Raw genomic sequence first — 19567 nt, forward strand, 5'->3', positions numbered from 1 at the left:
AACACCACCAATATATTATTAGGGTGCCCTTCAGCTATTGCTAAAAGCAGCAGCTACTCTCCGTGAATTATCAAATTTTCAATTATTACTCGTTTGCTTAATCAAATAGGATTTTCTGCATTTGAAAAAAAAGAACTTTATACACGAATTTGGGATTAATCTTGAATAGGGCCTTTAAAACCCAACATTCCTTCACTGCCCCATAGAAACATGTCTGCGAGGGTGCTTTAACACACCAAGCCAATCAGAGCAGTGGTTTAGTGAGAGGCAGCAACAGCCCTGCAATGAAACAGCACGGCTGTGCGAGAGCAAAGTGATGCCATACCGCCAGCGTCAGGAACATTAAACCGTTTTGCAGAAGGCAAATAATGTTGCCTAACCGAACTTCTGTCTATTCTCTACAAACCGACTCGTTTATCTGGTAAAGAAGGACTCCAATGCTCCAGAGACTGAGACCGTAGCTCCCAGGTAAATCGTTTGGTTATTTGCTTAGGCTGTTAACTGTCAAGAGAATGCTGTCCGGTACTTGCCCAAATTGGCTCACTGTCATTAATGATAGACAATACGCCGGTGACTTGAGATAATATAATGGTTTTAGACGAAACGTTGGAAGCCAGATGTATAATCATCTATAAGATTACTCAAATCGATAGGCGTTTTACAGGTGAGAATATAGCTGCATTGTGAGAGAAATGTCACTGTAGTCTAATTTACATATAAACGAGAGGCTTTGAATAATTTATTTTATTATCCAGTGTTAACGGGTTCATACTTGAATTACATCAGTGGCAGTATTATGTCCCTCAGCCAAATTTTTATGTGGCAGGAAGCTGCCTATATCTTATGTAATTTAAATGATTATGACATTTTCCTTTAAGTTTAACAAATTACAGAAAAATGTGTTGAACCTTTGCCATCTCTTTTCTCACACTTGTTCCCCTTTCCTTTATGAAAACGGTCCAGCAGAGGTCCCCTAGTTAGATTTCTGTTAAAACACAGCACAGCTAGCTGGCCCAGGTTACACTTACCTTGATTGTACACTCTGAAAAGCAATATTAATCGGATTTATCCCCTGTGACATCTCTATGTCTCCTGTCCTCAGCCCCTACACCTCCCTCATCTCTGCTCTTTCCATCCTGTTTTCTTCCCATCCGCCTTTCGTCAGAACCACTCAAACTCAGCCTATCCCTTGATTTCCCCATTGTAGTACTGTTTCGGATGTTTTAAAACAAACACTTGTCCATTTAATTAAAATATTGAATGCAACGTTCCTTTAAAATTGCTAGCTAGCTACTCTAGCAACATTATTGCAATTACAATTATCCAATTAAGCATAGTCTGCCTTGTTCTGCACATTATATTGAGACAACAATCATCTGTGCCACAACGTCTCCAACTTTTGTCTGTGTGTCCAGGGATACTGACGTCTCCATGTTGTGTCTGTGTGTTCAGGGCTACTGACGTCTCCGTGTTGTGTCTGTGTGTCCAGAGCTACTGACGTCTCCATGTTGTGTCTGTGTGTCCAGGGCTACTGACGTCTCCATGTTGTGTCTGTGTGTCCAGAGCTACTGACGTCTCCATGTTGTGTCTGTGTGTCCAGGGCTACTGACGTCTTCATGTTGTGTCTGTATGTCCAGGGCTACTGACGTCTCCATGTTGTGTCTGTGTGTCCAGGGCTACTGACGTCTCCATGTTGTGTCTGTGTGTCCAGAGCTACTGATGTCTCCATGCTGTGTCTGTGTGTCCAGGGCTACTGACGTCTTCATGTTGTGTCTGTGTGTCCAGGGCTACCGACGTCTTCATGTTGTGTCTGTGTGTCCAGGGCTACTGACGTCTCCATGTTGTGTCTGTGTGTCCAGAGCTACTGATGTCTCCATGCTGTGTCTGTGTGTACAGGGCTACTGACGTCTTCATGTTGTGTCTGTGTGTCCAGGGCTACCGACGTCTCCATGTTGTGTCTGTGTGTCCAGGGCTACTGACGTCTCCATCTTCTGTCTGTGTCCAGTGCTGCTATCACTAGTCACAATGTTGTCTATTAAGCCAATTCTTATTGTGCCTGGATTTTCCCACAACTTCCTCTTTGGTAATAGAGGCCAAGTTTGACGCATTTATCCACCAGAACGTCTGCACATTTCAACGGAAGACACAGGGAATAACAAGAGAACACTTTGCCTCATCCCTCTCTCCACTCCTCTCTTCTATCCTGTCTTCCTTACTCTCCTCATCCCTCTCTACTCTCCTCATCCTTCTCTTCCCTACTCTCCTCATCCCTTTCTACTCTCCTCATCCCTCTCTACTCTCCTCATCCTTCTCTTCCCTACTCTCCTCATCCCTCTCTACTCTCCTTTTGCTTCATCCCTTTCTCCCGTCCTCACCTCATCCCTCTCTGTTCATGTTTCATCCCTCTATCCTGGAAACCAGAGCATCTTATCAGTAATGAAAAGGTTACTGGATTGAATCCCGGTGCTGGAAAGGTGAACTATTGTATTGTTTTGTCCCTGAGCAAGGCAGGTTACTTTCATTGCTTCCTAGGAACTCATCTCAGCAGCTCTCTAAACTCCACCATTCAGAGGGGTTGGGTTAAATGTGGAAGCCAAATGTTAGTCGGACCTTGTGACAAACAAACAAACAAAATTTCCTCTAACCCCTGTCTGCCCTCTCCATCCCTCCCGCGCCCGCTTGAGTCATCCTTCACCCTCCTCCTCACCTTCTCCGCGTCTCTCCTCCTCCCCTCACCGCTCCCATCTCTCCTCTCCCCATCCTGTCCATGACCCCTCTGTAATACACACTGACATTGTCATTGAAGTGGTCTATTTTATGTGTGTGTGGGCTCACAGAGCAGAGAGGCCATGACACTGACCAGAGGGTCATTCACCTACACCACTGGGGAGGAGTACCACGGGGAATGGAAAGAAGGCAAGGCCACTCATTCTCTCCTATAATTCTGTATATCTCTTCTTAATATTTCTTTCAATATGTATGCGACAGGTTTTCAAGTGAGTGTGAGTACAGGGATTCTAAACAATGTGGTCTTCAAATCTGTTACATTGAAATGGAAAAGGTTGTTCGTGGGATATAACAATTTGAATATATTATAATGCAATAGCCATTATAAAATATGATGAATAAATAGATCATTTGATTAGAATCCCTGTACTCTATATATAACACATCTATACTCTACAGCTTCAGTATCAGAAGTTAGCAGTTTCCTGGATATCTGTCTTTGTACAGCATATGTAAAGTCCTGTTTTTAGTTGTATCAGTTAGAGAGATCATTTGGGCAGAATTTACACCACTGAGGGTGGGGCAAGGGGGGATCCTCCGAAACCAACCACACATTGACTTGCCCTTGTCTGTGGATGGCCTGTAAAGCATTGAACAGGTTGGTGAAGGTATACACAAATGTTCAAAAAGCAGGGTACAGTCCCCCTCCACAAAAACACACACTAATACCATTGATGGACATTCTCAGTCTATGAATTAAACAAAATCCTATCTAGCTGTCAACCCATGACCCACCTCGTCAAGACCAACCGCCTGTAGCTTTGTAAAATCCCTAGGATTAGGCCAGAGACTGCTTTAGGAATCTCACACTGAAAAGCCCAGAGTTAACCAAGCAAACAAATGTCAACCAGCACAGACAAGCAGATTTTCTAGTGAGAATATCTGAGAACACAAGACAGCTAAACATTTTGTTGGAAAGGTGAGCTCCTTTAAACAACACATTTTATTCAACATATATTTTAATTACAGTTTAAGGTAATGTCTAGGGAGCAGAACTGCAGTATATCCAGTATTTCATAACATGCACTGGAGAACAAATATTTGATACACTGCCGATTTAGCTGGTTTTCCCACTTACAAAGCATGTATAAGTCTGTAATATTTATCATACATACTCTTCAACTGTGAGTGATGGAATCTAAAACAGAAATCCAGAAAATCACATTGTTTGATTTTTAAGTAATTAATTTGCATTTTATTGCATGACATAAGTATTTGATACATCAGAAATGACGAACTTAATATTTGGTACAGAAACCTTTGTTTGCAATTACAGAGATCATACATTTCCTGTAGTTCTTGACCAGGTTTGCTCACACTGCAGCAGGGATTTTGGCCCATTCCTCCATACAGACCTTCTCCAGATCCTTCAGGTTTCATGGCTGTCGCTGGGCAATACAGACTTTCTGCTCCCTTGGGGTTGTACTCATCCTTCTTCTTCTTCCAAACATGACGAGGGGAGTTTAGATCAAAAAGCTCTATTTTTTTCTCATCAGACCACATGACCTTCTCCTATTCCTCCTCTGGATCATCCAGATGGTCATTGGCAAACTTCAGATGGGCCTGGACATGCGCTGGCTTGAGCAGGGGGACCTTGCTTGCGCTGCAGGATTTTAATCCATGACGGCGTAGTGTGTTATTAATGGTTTTCTTTGAGACTGTGGTCACAGCTCTCTTCAGGTCATTGACCAGGTCCTGCCGTGTAGTTCTGGGCTGATCCCTCACCTTCTTCATGATCATTGATGCCCCACAAGGTGAGATCATGCATGGAACCCCAGACCGAGGGAGACTGACCGTCATCTTGAACTTCTTCCATTTTCTAATAATTGCGCCAACAGTTGTTGCCTTCTCACCAAGCTGCTTGCCTATTGTCATGTAGCCCATTCCAGCCTTGTGCAGGTCTACAATTCTATCCCTGATGTCCTTACATAGCTCTCTGGTCTTGGCCATTGTGGAGAGGTTGGAGTCTGTTAGATTGAGTGTGTGGACAGGTGTCTTTTTTACAGGTAACCAGTTCAAACAGGTGCAGTTAATACAGGTAATGAGTGGAGAACAGGAGGGCTTCTTTAAGAAAAACTAACAGGTCTGTGAAAGCCGGAATTCTTACTGGTTGGTAGGTGATCAAATACTTATGTCATGCAATAAAATGTGAATTAATTATTTAAAAATCATACAATGGGATTTTCTGGATTTTTGTTTTAGGTTCCGTCTCTCACAGTTGAAGTGTACCTATGATAAAAATGACAGACCTCTACATGCTTTGTAAGTAGGAAAACCTGCAAAATCGTCAGTGTATCAAATACTTGTTCTCCCCACTCTATACCATTGGCTTTGCTGTGATCTGTAGGTTATTGGCTAAACATACAGCTCCGGAAAAAATGAAAAGACCACTGCACCTTTTTCTTTCCTTTCCAAAAACGTAGAAAAGGAAGGTTTTGAGTGAGGAATAGAAGGGTTAAAATTAAGACACCACTGCAAATTGAAGTCTTCTGTTCCTCACCCAAAACTTTCCTTTCAACTTTTTTGGTGCAGTGGTCTCTTAATTTTTTCCGGAGTTGTAAATTTTAGGTCATAACGACAGAACAACCTTATACACTCACCTAAAGGATTATTAGGAACACCTGTTCAATTTCTCATTAATGCAATTATCTTAACAACCAATCACATGGCAGTTGCTTTAATGCATTTAGCGGTGTGGTCCTGGTCAAGACAATCTCCTGAACTCCAAACTGAATGTCAGAATGGGAAAGAAAGGTGATTTAAGCAATTTTGAGCGTGGCATGATTGTTGGTGCCAGACGGGCCGGTCTGAGTATTTCACAATCTGCTCAGTTACTGGGATTTTCACGCACAACCATTTCTAGGGTTTACAAAGAAGGGTGTGAAAAGGGAAAAACATCCAGTATGTGGCAGTCCTGTGGGCGAAAATGCCTTGTTGATGCTAGAGGTCAGAGGAGAATTGGCCGACTGATTCAAGCTGATAGAAGAGCAACTTTGACTGAAATAACCACTTGTTACAACCGAGGTATGCAACAAAGCATTTCTGAAGCCACAACACGCACAACCTTGTGGCGGATGGGCTACAACAGCACAAGACCCCACCAAGTACCACTCGTCTCCACTACAAATAGGAAAAAGAGGCTACAATTTGCACGAGCTCACCAAAGTTGGACAGTTGAAGACTGGAAGAATGTTGCCTGGTCTGATGAGTCTCGATTTCTGTTGAGACATTCAGATGGTAGAGTCAGAATTTGGCGTAAACAGAATGAGAACATGGATCCATCATGCCTTGTTACCACTGTGCAGGCTGGTGGTGGTGGTGTAATGGTGTGGGGGATGTTTTCTTGGCACACTTTAGGCCCCTTAGTGCCAATTGGGCATTGTTTAAATGCCACAGCCTACCTGAGCATTGTTTCTGACCATGTCCATCCCTTTATGACCACCATGTACCCATCCTCTGATGGCTACTTCCAGCAGGATAATGCACCATGTCACAAAGCTCGAATCATTTCAAATTGGTTTCTTGAACATGACAATGAGTTCACTGTACTGAAATGGCCCCCACATTCACCAGATCTCAACCCAATAGAGCATCTTTGGGATGTGGTGGAACGGGAGCTTCGTGCCCTGGATGTGCATCCCACAAATCTCCATCAACAGCAAGATGCTATCCTATCAATATGGGCCAACATTTCTAAAGAATGCTTTCAGTACCTTGATGAATCAATGCCACGTAGAATTAAGGCAGATCTGAAGGCGAAAGGGGGTCAAACACAGTATTAGTATGGTGTTCCTAATAATCCTTTAGGTGAGTGTACGTACTTAAATGGTTCAAAGTCAGCATTCTTAAGTAACGGCGTCCTCTTTGCCTCTCTACCATACAGGCCACATTTATGGAGTGCTTGGGGCATTGTTGTCACATGCGTACTTTATCCAGGCTTGGTCAAATAGATTATTTTTTTGTCACAACCCTGACTTGAATGGGAACTGCTATATAGGGACAATCTAGGGAATATATTTCTATGGTCGATTGAAGCTGTCAGTTGTATTATATATATACAGCTCCGGATAAAATTAAGACACCACTGCACCTTTTTCTTTCTTTTCCAAAAAAAGTTGAAAAGGAAGGTTTTGAGTGAGGAACAGAAGACTTCAATTTGCAGTGGTCTCTTAATTTTAACCCTTCTGTTCCTCACTCAAATCCTTCCTTTTCGACTGTTTTTGGAAAGGACAGAAAAAGGTCCAGTAGTCTCTTAATTTTTTCTGAAGCTGTATACATAAAAAAGAAAAGTTGTCCTCATTTCTGATAATACTTATAGACAGACTGATAGCTAGGCAGACAGGAAGATATCGATATACACAGATAAATAGATAGAAGTACAGCCGCAACCCATTAGGCAAGATCTATTACCCCAACTTGTCCGACCAGTAGCCTTTGTCGCTCTGCCTTTTCCAACTGTCTCTATAACCACCAGTTACAAAAGGCTAAACATCCCAGAGAATAGATTAGTATTTGTGAAGAAATACAATACAAACAAAAGTCAGCAAACTGAGCAGAAGGGATATTCCCCAAGGTCGACAGATGCAGCTATGCTTTTCAAAACCAAGCTATTTTTAGTTCAAAGAAGCATTTCGAACTGCTCAGTGTGAAGAGCAAAGAAGTGAAGCTGGAGCTTCCTTGGGCTTATTGTTTCGCTTGGCCTTCTTTAAAGCCTGAATATATTGAGGTTTTCAGTTATTTAAAGTGTTTGACAAACAAACCAATAGTGTCATAGTCTGACCAACTGCAAGGAAACCAGCGTTATCCAGCATACCATAATTCAAAGATCAAGCAGCCGATTACAGGAGCATGTTACAATTGCTAAAATGTTCTCTTTCTGTCCTTCCTGTAAAAACCTCTCACTCTGCTCGCCCCTCAGGTCGGAGACATGGAATGGGACAGCTGAAGTTCTCTGATGGAACCTGCTACTCGGGACAGTTTGAGAACGGATTGTTCCATGGCTCGGGGGTGCTCCTCTTCCCAGACGGATCGAGGTGCGTGCACGTTTGTGAGCTTGTGCACAAATGTGCAGCTTCTTCATTTCGTACCTTGTTCTTCATCCCTAGATATGAGGGGGAGTTTGTCCAGGGGAAGTTTCAGGGAACAGGGGTCTTCAGTCGCTTTGATGGGATGAAGTTTGAAGGAGAGTTCAAGAGTGGACGTGTGGAAGGATACGGTACGTTCATCAAACATCTGTATTAGGAGTAAAAGTTGCAAGATTAAACCTACACATTTTTCATTTCTTATTTTTGTGTTTCAATCGGTTTGCCATCCTCCATGTTGTCTATGTGTCCAGGGCTACTGACGTCTCCATGTTGTGTCTGTGTGTCCAGAGCTACTGACTTCTCCATGTTGTGTCTGTGTGTCCAGAGCTACTGACGTCTCCATGTTGTGTCTGTGTGTCCAGGGCTACCGACGTCTCCATGTTGTGTCTGTGTGTCCAGGGCTACTGACGTCTCCATGTTGTGTCTGTGTGTCCAGAGCTACTGACGTCTCCATGTTGTGTCTGTGTGTCCAGGGCTACCGACGTCTCCATGTTGTGTCTGTGTGTCCAGAGCTACCGACGTCTCCATGTTGTGTCTGTGTGTCCAGGGCTACCGACGTCTCCATGTTGTGTCTGTGTGTCCAGAGCTACCGACGTCTCCATGTTGTGTCTGTGTGTCCAGGGCTACCGACGTCTCCATGTTGTGTCTGTGTGTCCAGGGCTACCGACGTCTCCATGTTGTGTCTGTGTGTCCAGGGCTACCGACGTCTCCATGTTGTGTCTGTGTGTCCAGGGCTACCGACGTCTCCATGTTGTGTCTGTGTGTCCAGGGCTACCGACGTCTCCATGTTGTGTCTGTGTGTCCAGGGCTACCGACGTCTCCATGTTGTGTCTGTGTGTCCAGGGCTACCGACGTCTCCATGTTGTGTCTGTGTGTCCAGAGCTACCGACGTCTCCATGTTGTGTCTATGTGTCCAGGGCTACCGACGTCTCCATGTTGTGTCTGTGTGTCCAGGGCTACCGACGTCTCCATGTTGTGTCTGTGTGTCCAGGGCTACCGACGTCTCCATGTTGTGTCTGTGTGTCCAGGGCTACCGACGTCTCCATGTTGTGTCTGTGTGTCCAGGGCTACCGACGTCTCCATGTTGTGTCTGTGTGTCCAGGGCTACCGACGTCTCCATGTTGTGTCTGTGTGTCCAGGGCTACCGACGTCTCCATGTTGTGTCTGTGTGTCCAGGGCTACCGACGTCTCCATGTTGTGTCTGTGTGTCCAGGGCTACCGACGTCTCCATGTTGTGTCTGTGTGTCCAGGGCTACCGACGTCTCCATGTTGTGTCTGTGTGTCCAGGGCTACCGACGTCTCCATGTTGTGTCTGTGTGTCCAGGGCTACCGACGTCTCCATGTTGTGTCTGTGTGTCCAGGGCTGCTGACGTTTCCAGATGGGAACCACGGTGTGCCGCGTAACGAAGGCCTGTTTGAGAACCATAAGCTGCAGAAGAGGGAGAAGTGCCCGGGGGTGATTCAACGGGCACAGGGAGCAGCTTCCACCGCCCGCAGTCTGACTCTGTGACCCTGCACACACCAAAGACCCCAGCAGGACACTCAAAGGAATGACCAGCGGTTCAGCAAATGGACTCAAGACTGTTGGACAAATCTGAATGATGGGACCTCACCAGGACCACAGTACAACATCCTGCTACAGGCACTCAGGGACGGACAGAATTATGCACCAGGGTTGGGTTTCATTATGAACTGTTATGTGGTCTTGCTGTAATACCAAATTAGTCGTTGAATTTGAAGTGTTTTGAAATTGCCACTCTGCACAGGAATTTAACTGAATTTGAATGAAAGTAATTATAATTTAGTTATACATGTTTAATTGAAATTATATTTGTTGGTTTTCCAGTTCTATGAGTGACATACTGTAAATTAGAAACAAAAAACTTAAAACTCACTCTCCCAAAATGGTTTTTAAATTATTACAGTGGTCTGGAAATATACTTAGACCATTCTATAATTTAGCAACAAGGCACAAGGGAGGTGGTATATGGCCAATATACTGCATCTAAGGGCTGTCAATAGGCACAACAAAATGTGAATGTTGTTACTGGCCATGTGATAAAACTCCACAGGGCGGCTTATTGCTAATATACACAGGTAACTTACATGGTTGTTGTCATTCCCATGGTATCTGATCCGATATACGCTACTGTTCAATGGTTTGGAGTCATTTAAAAATGTCCTTGTTTTTGAAAGAAAAGCAAATTTCTGGTCCATTAAAATAACGTCAAATTAATCAGAAATACAGTATAGACATTCTTAATGTTGTATATTACTATTGTAGCTGGAAACTGATGCTTTTTAACAGAATACCTACATAGGCGTACAGAGGCCCATTATCAGCAACCATCCATCCTGTGTTCCAATGGCACGTTGTGTTTGCTAATCCAGGTTTAGTATTTTAAAAGGCTAAGTGATAATTAGAAAATCCTTTTGCGATTATGTTAGCACAGCCAAAAAATGTTGTGCCCATTAAAAAAGCAATAAAACTGGCCTTCATTATACTAGTTGAGTACCTGAAGCATCAGCAATTGTGGGTCCAATTACAGGTTCAAAATGGCCAGAAACAAATCATTTTCTTCTGAAACTTAAAGGGGGTAGTGTTTGGTTGGCTCAACCCATTTGAACGTGGTCAAGGAGGACTGTTAGGTGTGTTGTGAAGAAGACCATTTGTTTGAATCCCACATGGGACAGGCTTAGGGTTCGTGGAGGAAGAGGTATTAGCTAAACAGCATGATAAAAATGTTCAGCCATTTATAACATAAGCTGAGTATTAGAGAGCTCACATACAGCGGACTACAGTATATGCTAAGATCAACTACAGTTTAAGACCGATCTACTGTAAGGTCTGTGGGAAAATGACCTATTGTCATATTGGTATTGTAGGAAGATAACTTATTTCGTGTTTGCCTTAACGAGATGTGTTGGAGTAATGCGGTCAAGACACAACTGTTAAGGAGGAGGACAGTTAATTGACGTCCTCTTTCCTCCCCTCTGCGATCCTGTCCTATCTTTCCCTCCTCCTCTCCTCCCAGCCCACACTCATCCATCCTCATGTCCTCTACACTTAACCCGTCCTATTCTCTCTCAATACCTCCTGTCCTCTCCTCTACCTGCCCTGAGGGTTTATCCAGGAGCCTGACATCGTAATTAGGCTAACACACACACAAAAATCGTCCTCTTAGACAATCACTTGAGATTCCATTCATTCAAGTCCAGTGCTTTCCCACTCGGACAGCCGTTTTGGTTGGAGAGGGTCAAATTGACTGGCACAATTTAACGGAATTAATAGTCTGAAAGTATGTATTCTTCCAAAAACATCACATAACGCATTCACTAGTTTTGTCACAAAAGACGTTCAAGATGTGACTGAGGGAACCAGTTGATAAGATTGCAGTTGCTGTTTGTTCTGTAAGGTGTGTACAGAATAGCGGTTCCCAACCAGGGGTGATAGGACCTATCTACAGGAGGTACTTCAGAAGACTCATGAGGCCATAAGATTAAAGGTCAAATGCACATGGGGGGGTACATGGCCTTGCAGCTGTCAGCAGAGGTCTCTGGTATGCCAGGGCTTCAGGGGTACTCAATGCAGGTCAAAGTTCAGTAGGTAGTAGTGTCACCGAAGAAGGTTGTAAACCTATGTATAAGACTATATCAGTTTAGTTCAAGGGTTAGTTACACTTAGGCCGTTAGGGAAACACCTATATTCCCTGTCATTATGAATATATCTCAATGTATGTATTGAGTGGGATTGAATTGTAGTTGGATTCTACTAGACTATGGTGTGATCATTCAAAATAATCCATTACACTGTACAGTTTACTCTGGATCTGGTTTTGTCAGTGGATGCCTAGAGCCTTAACTGAAGACAATGGAATCTCTGAGAAGCAGATGTGTCTACAAAGAAACCATCATTATCAGATACTCTCTGGGGAGGAACAGAGTATGTATCATTAAAAGAGTGTTAGTGCCACATGGTAAAGATGGCTCAATGAATGCATGACAATAACAGACAAAGAGGCTTCTCAGTCTGTTTTCAACAGAAGAATTCAAATTTTGGACATTCCAGCTGCTAGTTCGACAATTAAAATTATCATCTTAATTTTCCTTCTCTTTGTTGATATCGTTTTGTTTTTTGAGAGACAACAAAGTAAGTAATAATTCAATTAATGTATTTAATAGATACGTAGGTTGTGTACCACAACGCCAAATGCTTCTTTCTCCATATTGAATCCATGGTGTTCTTCCACATAATGTTTGTCCCTTTACACATAGTCTTATGAACATTTTCCCCTAGAGAGAAAATTAGCTGTCTCTACCACAAAATGAATGTCAATAATAGAAATAAATTACAGTTTAGTCAATAATATAATATATATCTTCAGTCCTTGTTAATTGAGAAGGTGTGGAATTTTGTGAAGAATTTGCACATTTCAATAATGTCTTCCTCAAAGGTTATGTCTGAGAGTTTTGAAGCTTGTATTATAAACAGTACAGCCTAAAATAGCATGTGGGCAGGGTTCATGTTTGCATGGTATGTCAGGTGCATCAGTGAAACATTCATGTGTATTTCTTTCATCGTGTCTCTCTGGCATAGCCTATTTTCAGTTGTTTTTCTGTCCTATCTCTTCAGACTATCTGATTTATGGCCAGACAAGACCATGCAGCTGATCAGTCAGCCTTGGTTGTCATGACATTCATCTAAAGTGCAACGGATTCTTTTCACTCAGGCAGACAGGAAGATGCTTTAGCGTTTAAGTGTAAGAATGGGATTCTACGGCAACCAAACATGAAGTAGACATGGAATATAGTGTATTTTTGTAAACTGTGATGAACTTGAGTTCTCCTCTGGTTTATAAATGAAAAGACAAACAAAAGAATCATTATCATGACAAACATATCATTGACAGTCCATCAGGTTCTCTAGACAACAGAGCTCTACATGAATCCAATGGCAGTTGAACCAAGCCCTGCTGTTATAACCGTAAGGTAACCTAACAGGTCAGTCTGGTTAAGTGGTCTGCTGCAGGTGTAACCATTATGCCCTGCCCCATATTCTCTAAAAATGCTACAAATACTATATCGTTTTTCTCCTGTCCCCCAAATCAATAGTCTAATGTAACCTCTTCGTCCTCCTTTCCATGCCTGGGGTAACACAAAGACAGTAGAGACAGTATTTTACTAAACATGTTCTGTGACAGTAGGCCAGTGTGTCCTCTGCTTATCTTCAGCCTCATGTGAAAAGCCTTGAAAAACCGTGAACAACTCATAACAAACTGCACTTTTCCAATGACGATAATGGCAGTGCCTGAACAGAACTTGTGCTGTGAACATTTATTCACTAATAAGGATATAGAAAGGATGGAGAACAAAGTTACCTGAACTCCTGCTTTTTCCCGGGGTTTGATGTGGCTATAGTGTGGGTGGACTGGAGCTTCCAGAACGTTCTGGGTAAATGCAGACTGATGTTTTTTTTGGGGCGCGGACTGATGTTTTGGGTGCGGACTGATGTTTTTTTATAAACAGAGCTCAAACTCGCCCATAAACATGAATGCTCAACACCATTGAGCACCGAGGTTAGGCTTGGTAAAGGACCCAGGAAATACGTTGGCAAATCCACACGTGTTTTATTTGGTACAAAGGTATGATGCTATCAAAACATGGACCTACTCCATCATTTTAATCACCTCATAAAAATACTTCAAAAAATGTAATGCACTTGAGAATTTTTTTATTTAATATGCTCATGCATAGTTAAAGAGGGAAAAGCCAGTATTGACAGTACTGCTAAATCTTTACATACCGATTATCTGACCAGACTATGTGGTGAGACGCTGTGCCTCTATTACAGAAACGTCTTTTCAGGCTTTTTAAAGCTCTTTAGGATCCGCAAAGAGCTGCTTTTTAAGTTCTAACCAAGCTGAAGGTTTGAGCACTTACATCGCCAAACCGCCCACTTCAAAGGACTTTACCCAAAAAAAAATTCAGCTAAGCAAATAACAGAAATGGTCTCCTGTCTTTGGTTTCAATGCACACCATCAGACATTAATGTGTCATGTCCAAGAAAGACATACTGTGTTAAAGCAGCAGTAAAAGAAAACCTTGAGATGGGTGATACATAAATGAAACGCCATTAACATAAAGTGCTTGGGTATGCAGGAAATATATGACACAATGTATTTCATAAGGTTAATGTGCTGAAATCCTGAGACCCCATTACCACTAGGAGAGAAAACACTGTCAGACCGCTATATATATATACACAGTACACCCCTCACATGTTTGTAAATATTTGATTGTATCTTTTCATGTGACAACACTGAAGAAATGACACTTTGTTACAATGTAAAGTAGTGAGTGTACAGCTTGTACAGCTTTTTAAAATTATATATACAGTACAGGCCAAAAGTTTGGACACACCATCTCATTCAATGCGTTTCCTTTATTTTCATGACTATTTACCTTGTAGATTCTCAAAGGGTGGCTACTTTGAGGAATCTAAAATATAAGACATGTTTTCAGTTATTTCACACTTTTTTGTCAAGTACATAATTCCATATGTGTTCATTCATAGTTTTGATGCCTTCAGTGAGAATCTACAATGTAAATAGTCATGAAAATAAAGAAAACGCATTGAATGAGAAGGTGTGTCCAAACTTTTGGCCTGTACTGTATACACTCACCTAAAGGATTATTAGGAACACCATACTAATACTGTGTTTGACCCCCTTTCGCCTTCAGAACTGCCTTAATTCTACGTGGCATTGATTCAACAAGGTGCTGAAAGCATTCTTTAGAAATGTTGGCCCATGTGACAACACTGAAGAAATGACACTTTGTTACAATGTAAAGTAGTGAGTGTACAGCTTGTACAGCTTTTTAAAATTATATATACAGTACAGGCCAAAAGTTTGGACACACCATCTCATTCAATGCGTTTCCTTTATTTTCATGACTATTTACCTTGTAGATTCTCAAAGGGTGGCTACTTTGAGGAATCTAAAATATAAGACATGTTTTCAGTTATTTCACACTTTTTTGTCAAGTACATAATTCCATATGTGTTCATTCATAGTTTTGATGCCTTCAGTGAGAATCTACAATGTAAATAGTCATGAAAATAAAGAAAACGCATTGAATGAGAAGGTGTGTCCAAACTTTTGGCCTGTACTGTATACACTCACCTAAAGGATTATTAGGAACACCATACTAATACTGTGTTTGACCCCCTTTCGCCTTCAGAACTGCCTTAATTCTACGTGGCATTGATTCAACAAGGTGCTGAAAGCATTCTTTAGAAATGTTGGCCCATGTTGATAGGATAGCATCTTGCAGTTGATGGAGATTTGTGGGATGCACATCCAGGGCACGAAGCTCCCGTTCCACCACATCCCAAAGATGCTCTATTGGGTTGAGATCTGGTGATTGCGGGGGCCATTTCAGTACAGTGAACTCATTGTCATGTTCAAGAAACCAATTTGAAATTATTCGAGCTTTGTGACATGGTGCATTATCCTGCTGGAAGTAGCCTTCAGAGGATGGGTACATGGTGGTCATAAAGGGATGGACATGGTCAGAAACAATGCTCAGGAATTTGGCATTTAAACGATGCCCAATTGGCACTAAGGGGCCTAAAGTGTGCCAAGAAAACATCCCCCACACCATTACACCACCACCACCAGCCTGCACAGTGGTAACAAGGCATGATGGATCCATGTTCTCATTCTGTTTACGCCAAATTCTCACTCTACCATCTGAATGTCTCAACAGAAATCGAGACTCATCAGACCAGGCAACATTCTTCCAGTCTTCAACTGTCCAATTGTGGTGAGCTTGTGCAAATGGTAGCCTCTTTTTCCTATTTGTGGTGGAGATGAGTGGTACCCAGTGGGGTCTTCTGCTGTTGTAGCCCATCCGCCTCAAGGTTGTGCGTGTTGTGGCTTCAGAAATGCTTTGCTGCATACCTCGGTTGTAACAAGTGGTTATTTCAGTCAAAGTTGCTCTTCTATCAGCTTGAATCAGTCGGCCCATTCTCCTCTGACCTCTAGCATCAACAAGGCATTTTCGCCCACAGGACTGCCGCATACTGGATGTTTTTCCATTTTCACACCATTCTTTGTAAACCCTAGAAATGGTTGTGCATGAAAATCCCAGTAACTGAGCAGATTGTGAAATACTCAGACCGGCCCGTCTGGCACCAACAACCATGCCACGCTCAAAATTGCTTAAATCACCTTTCTTTCCCATTCTGACATTCAGGAGATTGTCTTGACCAGGACCACACCCCTAAATGCATTGAAGCAACTGCCATGTGATTGGTTGATTAGATAATTGCATTAATGAGGTGTTCCTAATAATCCTTTAGGTGAGTGTATATATTATTAAAAAAAAAAGTAAAAAGAAAAATATCATAAAATCACAGTGATAAAAGATTAGTGAAAGCCATTTCATAAAAATGAGTTTTTAAATAAGATTGAAAAGAATGCACTGACATAGGGTTTTAGCAGGTGTTTATAAAATATATTATAGAAGGTTTGCTAGAAAATACATATAAGCTTTAGTTTTTATACTCACATGATCAGCCCAACCATTGGCAGTTTGAATATCTTCCATTGGCTCAGATGGACACGCAGCACAGTCTCACCCTGCTGAAACAAACAAAACCATAAATCACTATTACCATGCTGCTTAGCTACTGGCTGGAGATGGGGGACAGAATGACCACCATCTTGGGTGCATGCCTTTTTTAATGTTAATTCACCAATTAAGTTGACTGAAAATACATTCTCATGTATTACAATGACCTGGGGAGCAATAAAGGTTCACTGTCTTGCAAAGGACAGAATGACAGATTTTTCACCTTTCCAGCTCTGGGATTTTATCTGTCAATCTTTGAGCCTATCTCAACCTGCCTGGCTCCCTAAATGTCTGCTCTATGAATGGGACTGGGTTAGAGTATGCTGACCCCTACAAATATATAAGTAAATAACTTGAGTGTTACTGTCATTCAATCTTCGGTCTAAAATGAAGTTCAGAATTAGTTTCTTGTTCCGTAACAACCTTCATCCAAACTGCCAACTAATCCCTTGTGGAAATGACCAAATGTCCAGCCAGTCCTTGACTATGGCGACTTTTAGTGTACAGACACACAAGTCGCCGTTTATGGAAACAACGTATTTTAAAATAAAATGAAAATTATCTATTTTCTCTTGTTTTAATTAAATGCCTTTGTCCAGGTCATTCACTGAGAATAAGAAATAGTTCTCAGTCAACTTATCTGGTTGAATAATAGTTAAATAAAAAAAATAATAATTACTGTAGCTAATTCATTATATTATATGTTTTGCTATTCTCAAAAGCTATTCTTTAAATTTTGAGCAACACATTTGATTAGATTTATTGATGTATCTACGGAATAGTTTGGTATGTTACAAATGTTGTCCCTTATATTCATTTAAAAAAAAAATTATGTTATATCCACCCACTCACATGCAAACACACACCTGTGATTGTGAAGCAGTGAACAGAACAGGTCAGGAACTGATGGTGAGCGGTTGACCAGAGAACACTACATATGGGTGCTCTATTACACACGGGTGTGATCCAGCAGAATAAGTCACGGTTTATTATCAACCAGAGGCTGAGCGCAGCAGATAAGCAGATGCCTGGTCATTAGTTAGGCTTTGTGTGTCGCGTGTGAAAACATGAGCATCAGGGCGTTGACATACAGTACATGTATACACATGGGGGGGGGGGGGGGGCTGTCAGTGTATAGATTTCTGTGTATTTTTGTGGTATCTATACATTTGATCACACAGCACATTATCATACGTTTGTGGTTATTACAGTTATGTACTCTGCTCATAAGCTATTAGATCTGCCGTCTCATACACACGCATACTTTGCGTAGTAGCCCACGGTTGGAATCAAACCAGCAACCCTGGAATAACAAACGCCAAGAAGCACAATCTTGGACTGGCTGACCTGTCATCACCAGCCACTAGTGGGAATGTATTTACTTACCCCATACCAAACACATTTGAAATATTTCTGAAGGAGGCACATAAGGTTTGTAAATATTCTGCATATGTTCTGTGTAGTTTTTCTGACAGAAAATTTGTTCTGGAGTAGTTTATCCATGTTCTGTTGTGATGGTTGTTTTTCTAGAGGTGTTCATGCCAGTTTTACTGACTGATGTTCTGTTGTCAAGGGCTGTTTTGTCCAAGCTTTGGTTCTGGAGAGACACAATGGAGGACATTCCTTTGAAGCCGGAAAATTCCCAGATCCTCAACGCAGAGATTATACGGAAGAGTTATCTAACCAACACAGCTGATATTATGTTCTGATCTATTTCATTGGAACTTGGATTTTTCTAATCGTCATTTCTCTGGCAATAATCAAAAGTTTGGAACAAAACATGGCAAATTAGCTGAAATCTCCTTCGTGAAAATGTTTACCAGATGGAGCAGGGTTCCGCTCATTAATTTTCTTGTGAGGAGCTCATATTATAAATTGGCAATCTCCCATAGGGACTTAAAAATTATCTTTAGAGAAATTCCACACAGTTAACAACAGTGAAAACCGGAGCTGTGGTATATTGGCAATATATCACAAACCCCAAAGATACGTTTTTGCTATTAGGAACTGGTCAACAATATAATTACCATAAAAAGTTATGTGCTGTCATTTCGATGGTTTACAGTCTCTTATAAACCGGGTGAGTTAAATCCTGAATGCTAACTGGCTGAGAGCCATGGTATGTCAGACCATATACCACAGGCATGACATCACATCACTTTTTACTGCTCTAATTACATCGGTAACTGGTTTAAAAAGAGCAATATAGCATCTCTGGGTTCTGTGATGTATTGCCAAAATAACACAGCTTAGCATACATAAATACAGCTCATAGCCTTGGTATATTTGCCCTATACTACACTACCTTGTGCCTTATTGGATACTTATATACTGGGTGGTTTGAATGATGATTGGCTGATGATAAATAAGTCACAAGTATGACATCACAGCACTTTTCTATTGCTCTTATTGCGTTGGTAACCAGTTCAAAACTGCAATAAGGCAAATCGGGTGTTTGAGGTTTACTGCCAATATACCACAGTTAAGCACTGTGTCCATGCTGTTTGGCCATATACAATACCCCCTATTACCTTATAGCTAACATACAGTATATCAAAGCTTTCAGCCAATCAACATTCAGGATTGCAACTACGCAGTTTATAATTCTGTACATTGCTGGCAATAAACCCCGGCAAAACGTATAATTGAATCTCAAACTGGCAATACACAAATAGCACAATGCTGAAATACATTAATCATACAAAGTAGAATGTTATAGCTATGTCTACTCTAACCATATTTCCAATAGTAAGCTTCACATAAGCGTCCAGGCACTGTTTCTTGGCACTAAAATGGCTGTTGAGATCTTATTTTCACTCACTAGCGATTCATAAACAACTTCAAATCGTAAGTAAAACAGCTGATGAGAACAGTTACAAAGTCAAACAAAAATACCCCAAACTCATACCAGTTTAATGACGTCATTGCACAGAATTCACGTAATCACCAAGTGAAAAATATGCTGTGGCAACAAAATGCACTTAATTCTAGTACTGATTAAACAAATTCCAAAGACAATTTTCAACAGAATGCTTTTTTTTTTTTTTTTTTTTTTAATA

The 19567-nt window shown here is 41.5% G+C and overlaps 1 protein-coding gene across 2 annotated transcripts; it reads left to right on the forward strand.

Moving 5' to 3' along the window:
* Positions 1-260: 260 nt before the first annotated feature.
* morn4 (MORN repeat containing 4) lies at positions 261-10245 on the forward strand. Of its 2 annotated transcripts, XM_010889019.4 has the most exons (5): positions 261-468; positions 2838-2916; positions 7706-7820; positions 7893-8002; positions 9233-10244. In XM_010889019.4, exons 2-5 carry the CDS (start codon positions 2850-2852, stop codon positions 9379-9381), a joined length of 441 nt encoding a protein of 146 aa, XP_010887321.1. In that variant the 5' UTR covers positions 261-468; positions 2838-2849; the 3' UTR covers positions 9382-10244. The 2 variants fall into 2 exon arrangements, with proteins under 2 accessions (XP_010887321.1, XP_010887323.1); XM_010889021.4 differs by lacking the exon at positions 2838-2916 and having other exon boundaries at positions 9233-10245.
* The last annotated feature ends 9322 nt before the right edge of the window (positions 10246-19567 follow it).

This window comes from Esox lucius, chromosome 6, assembly GCF_011004845.1.
Source record: "Esox lucius isolate fEsoLuc1 chromosome 6, fEsoLuc1.pri, whole genome shotgun sequence".
Taxonomy (NCBI): Eukaryota; Metazoa; Chordata; class Actinopteri; order Esociformes; family Esocidae; genus Esox; species Esox lucius.

Excerpts from the sequence above, each read along its gene's own strand:
- morn4 (XM_010889019.4), top strand. The coding sequence starts at position 2,850 with ATGACACTGACCAGAGGGTCATTCACCTACACCACTGGGGAGGAGTAC. Across the intron at positions 7,821-7,892 it reads CTCTTCCCAGACGGATCGAG|ATATGAGGGGGAGTTTGTCC; the intron begins GTGCGTGCACGT and ends CTTCATCCCTAG. Across the intron at positions 8,003-9,232 it reads TGGACGTGTGGAAGGATACG|GGCTGCTGACGTTTCCAGAT; the intron begins GTACGTTCATCA and ends CTGTGTGTCCAG.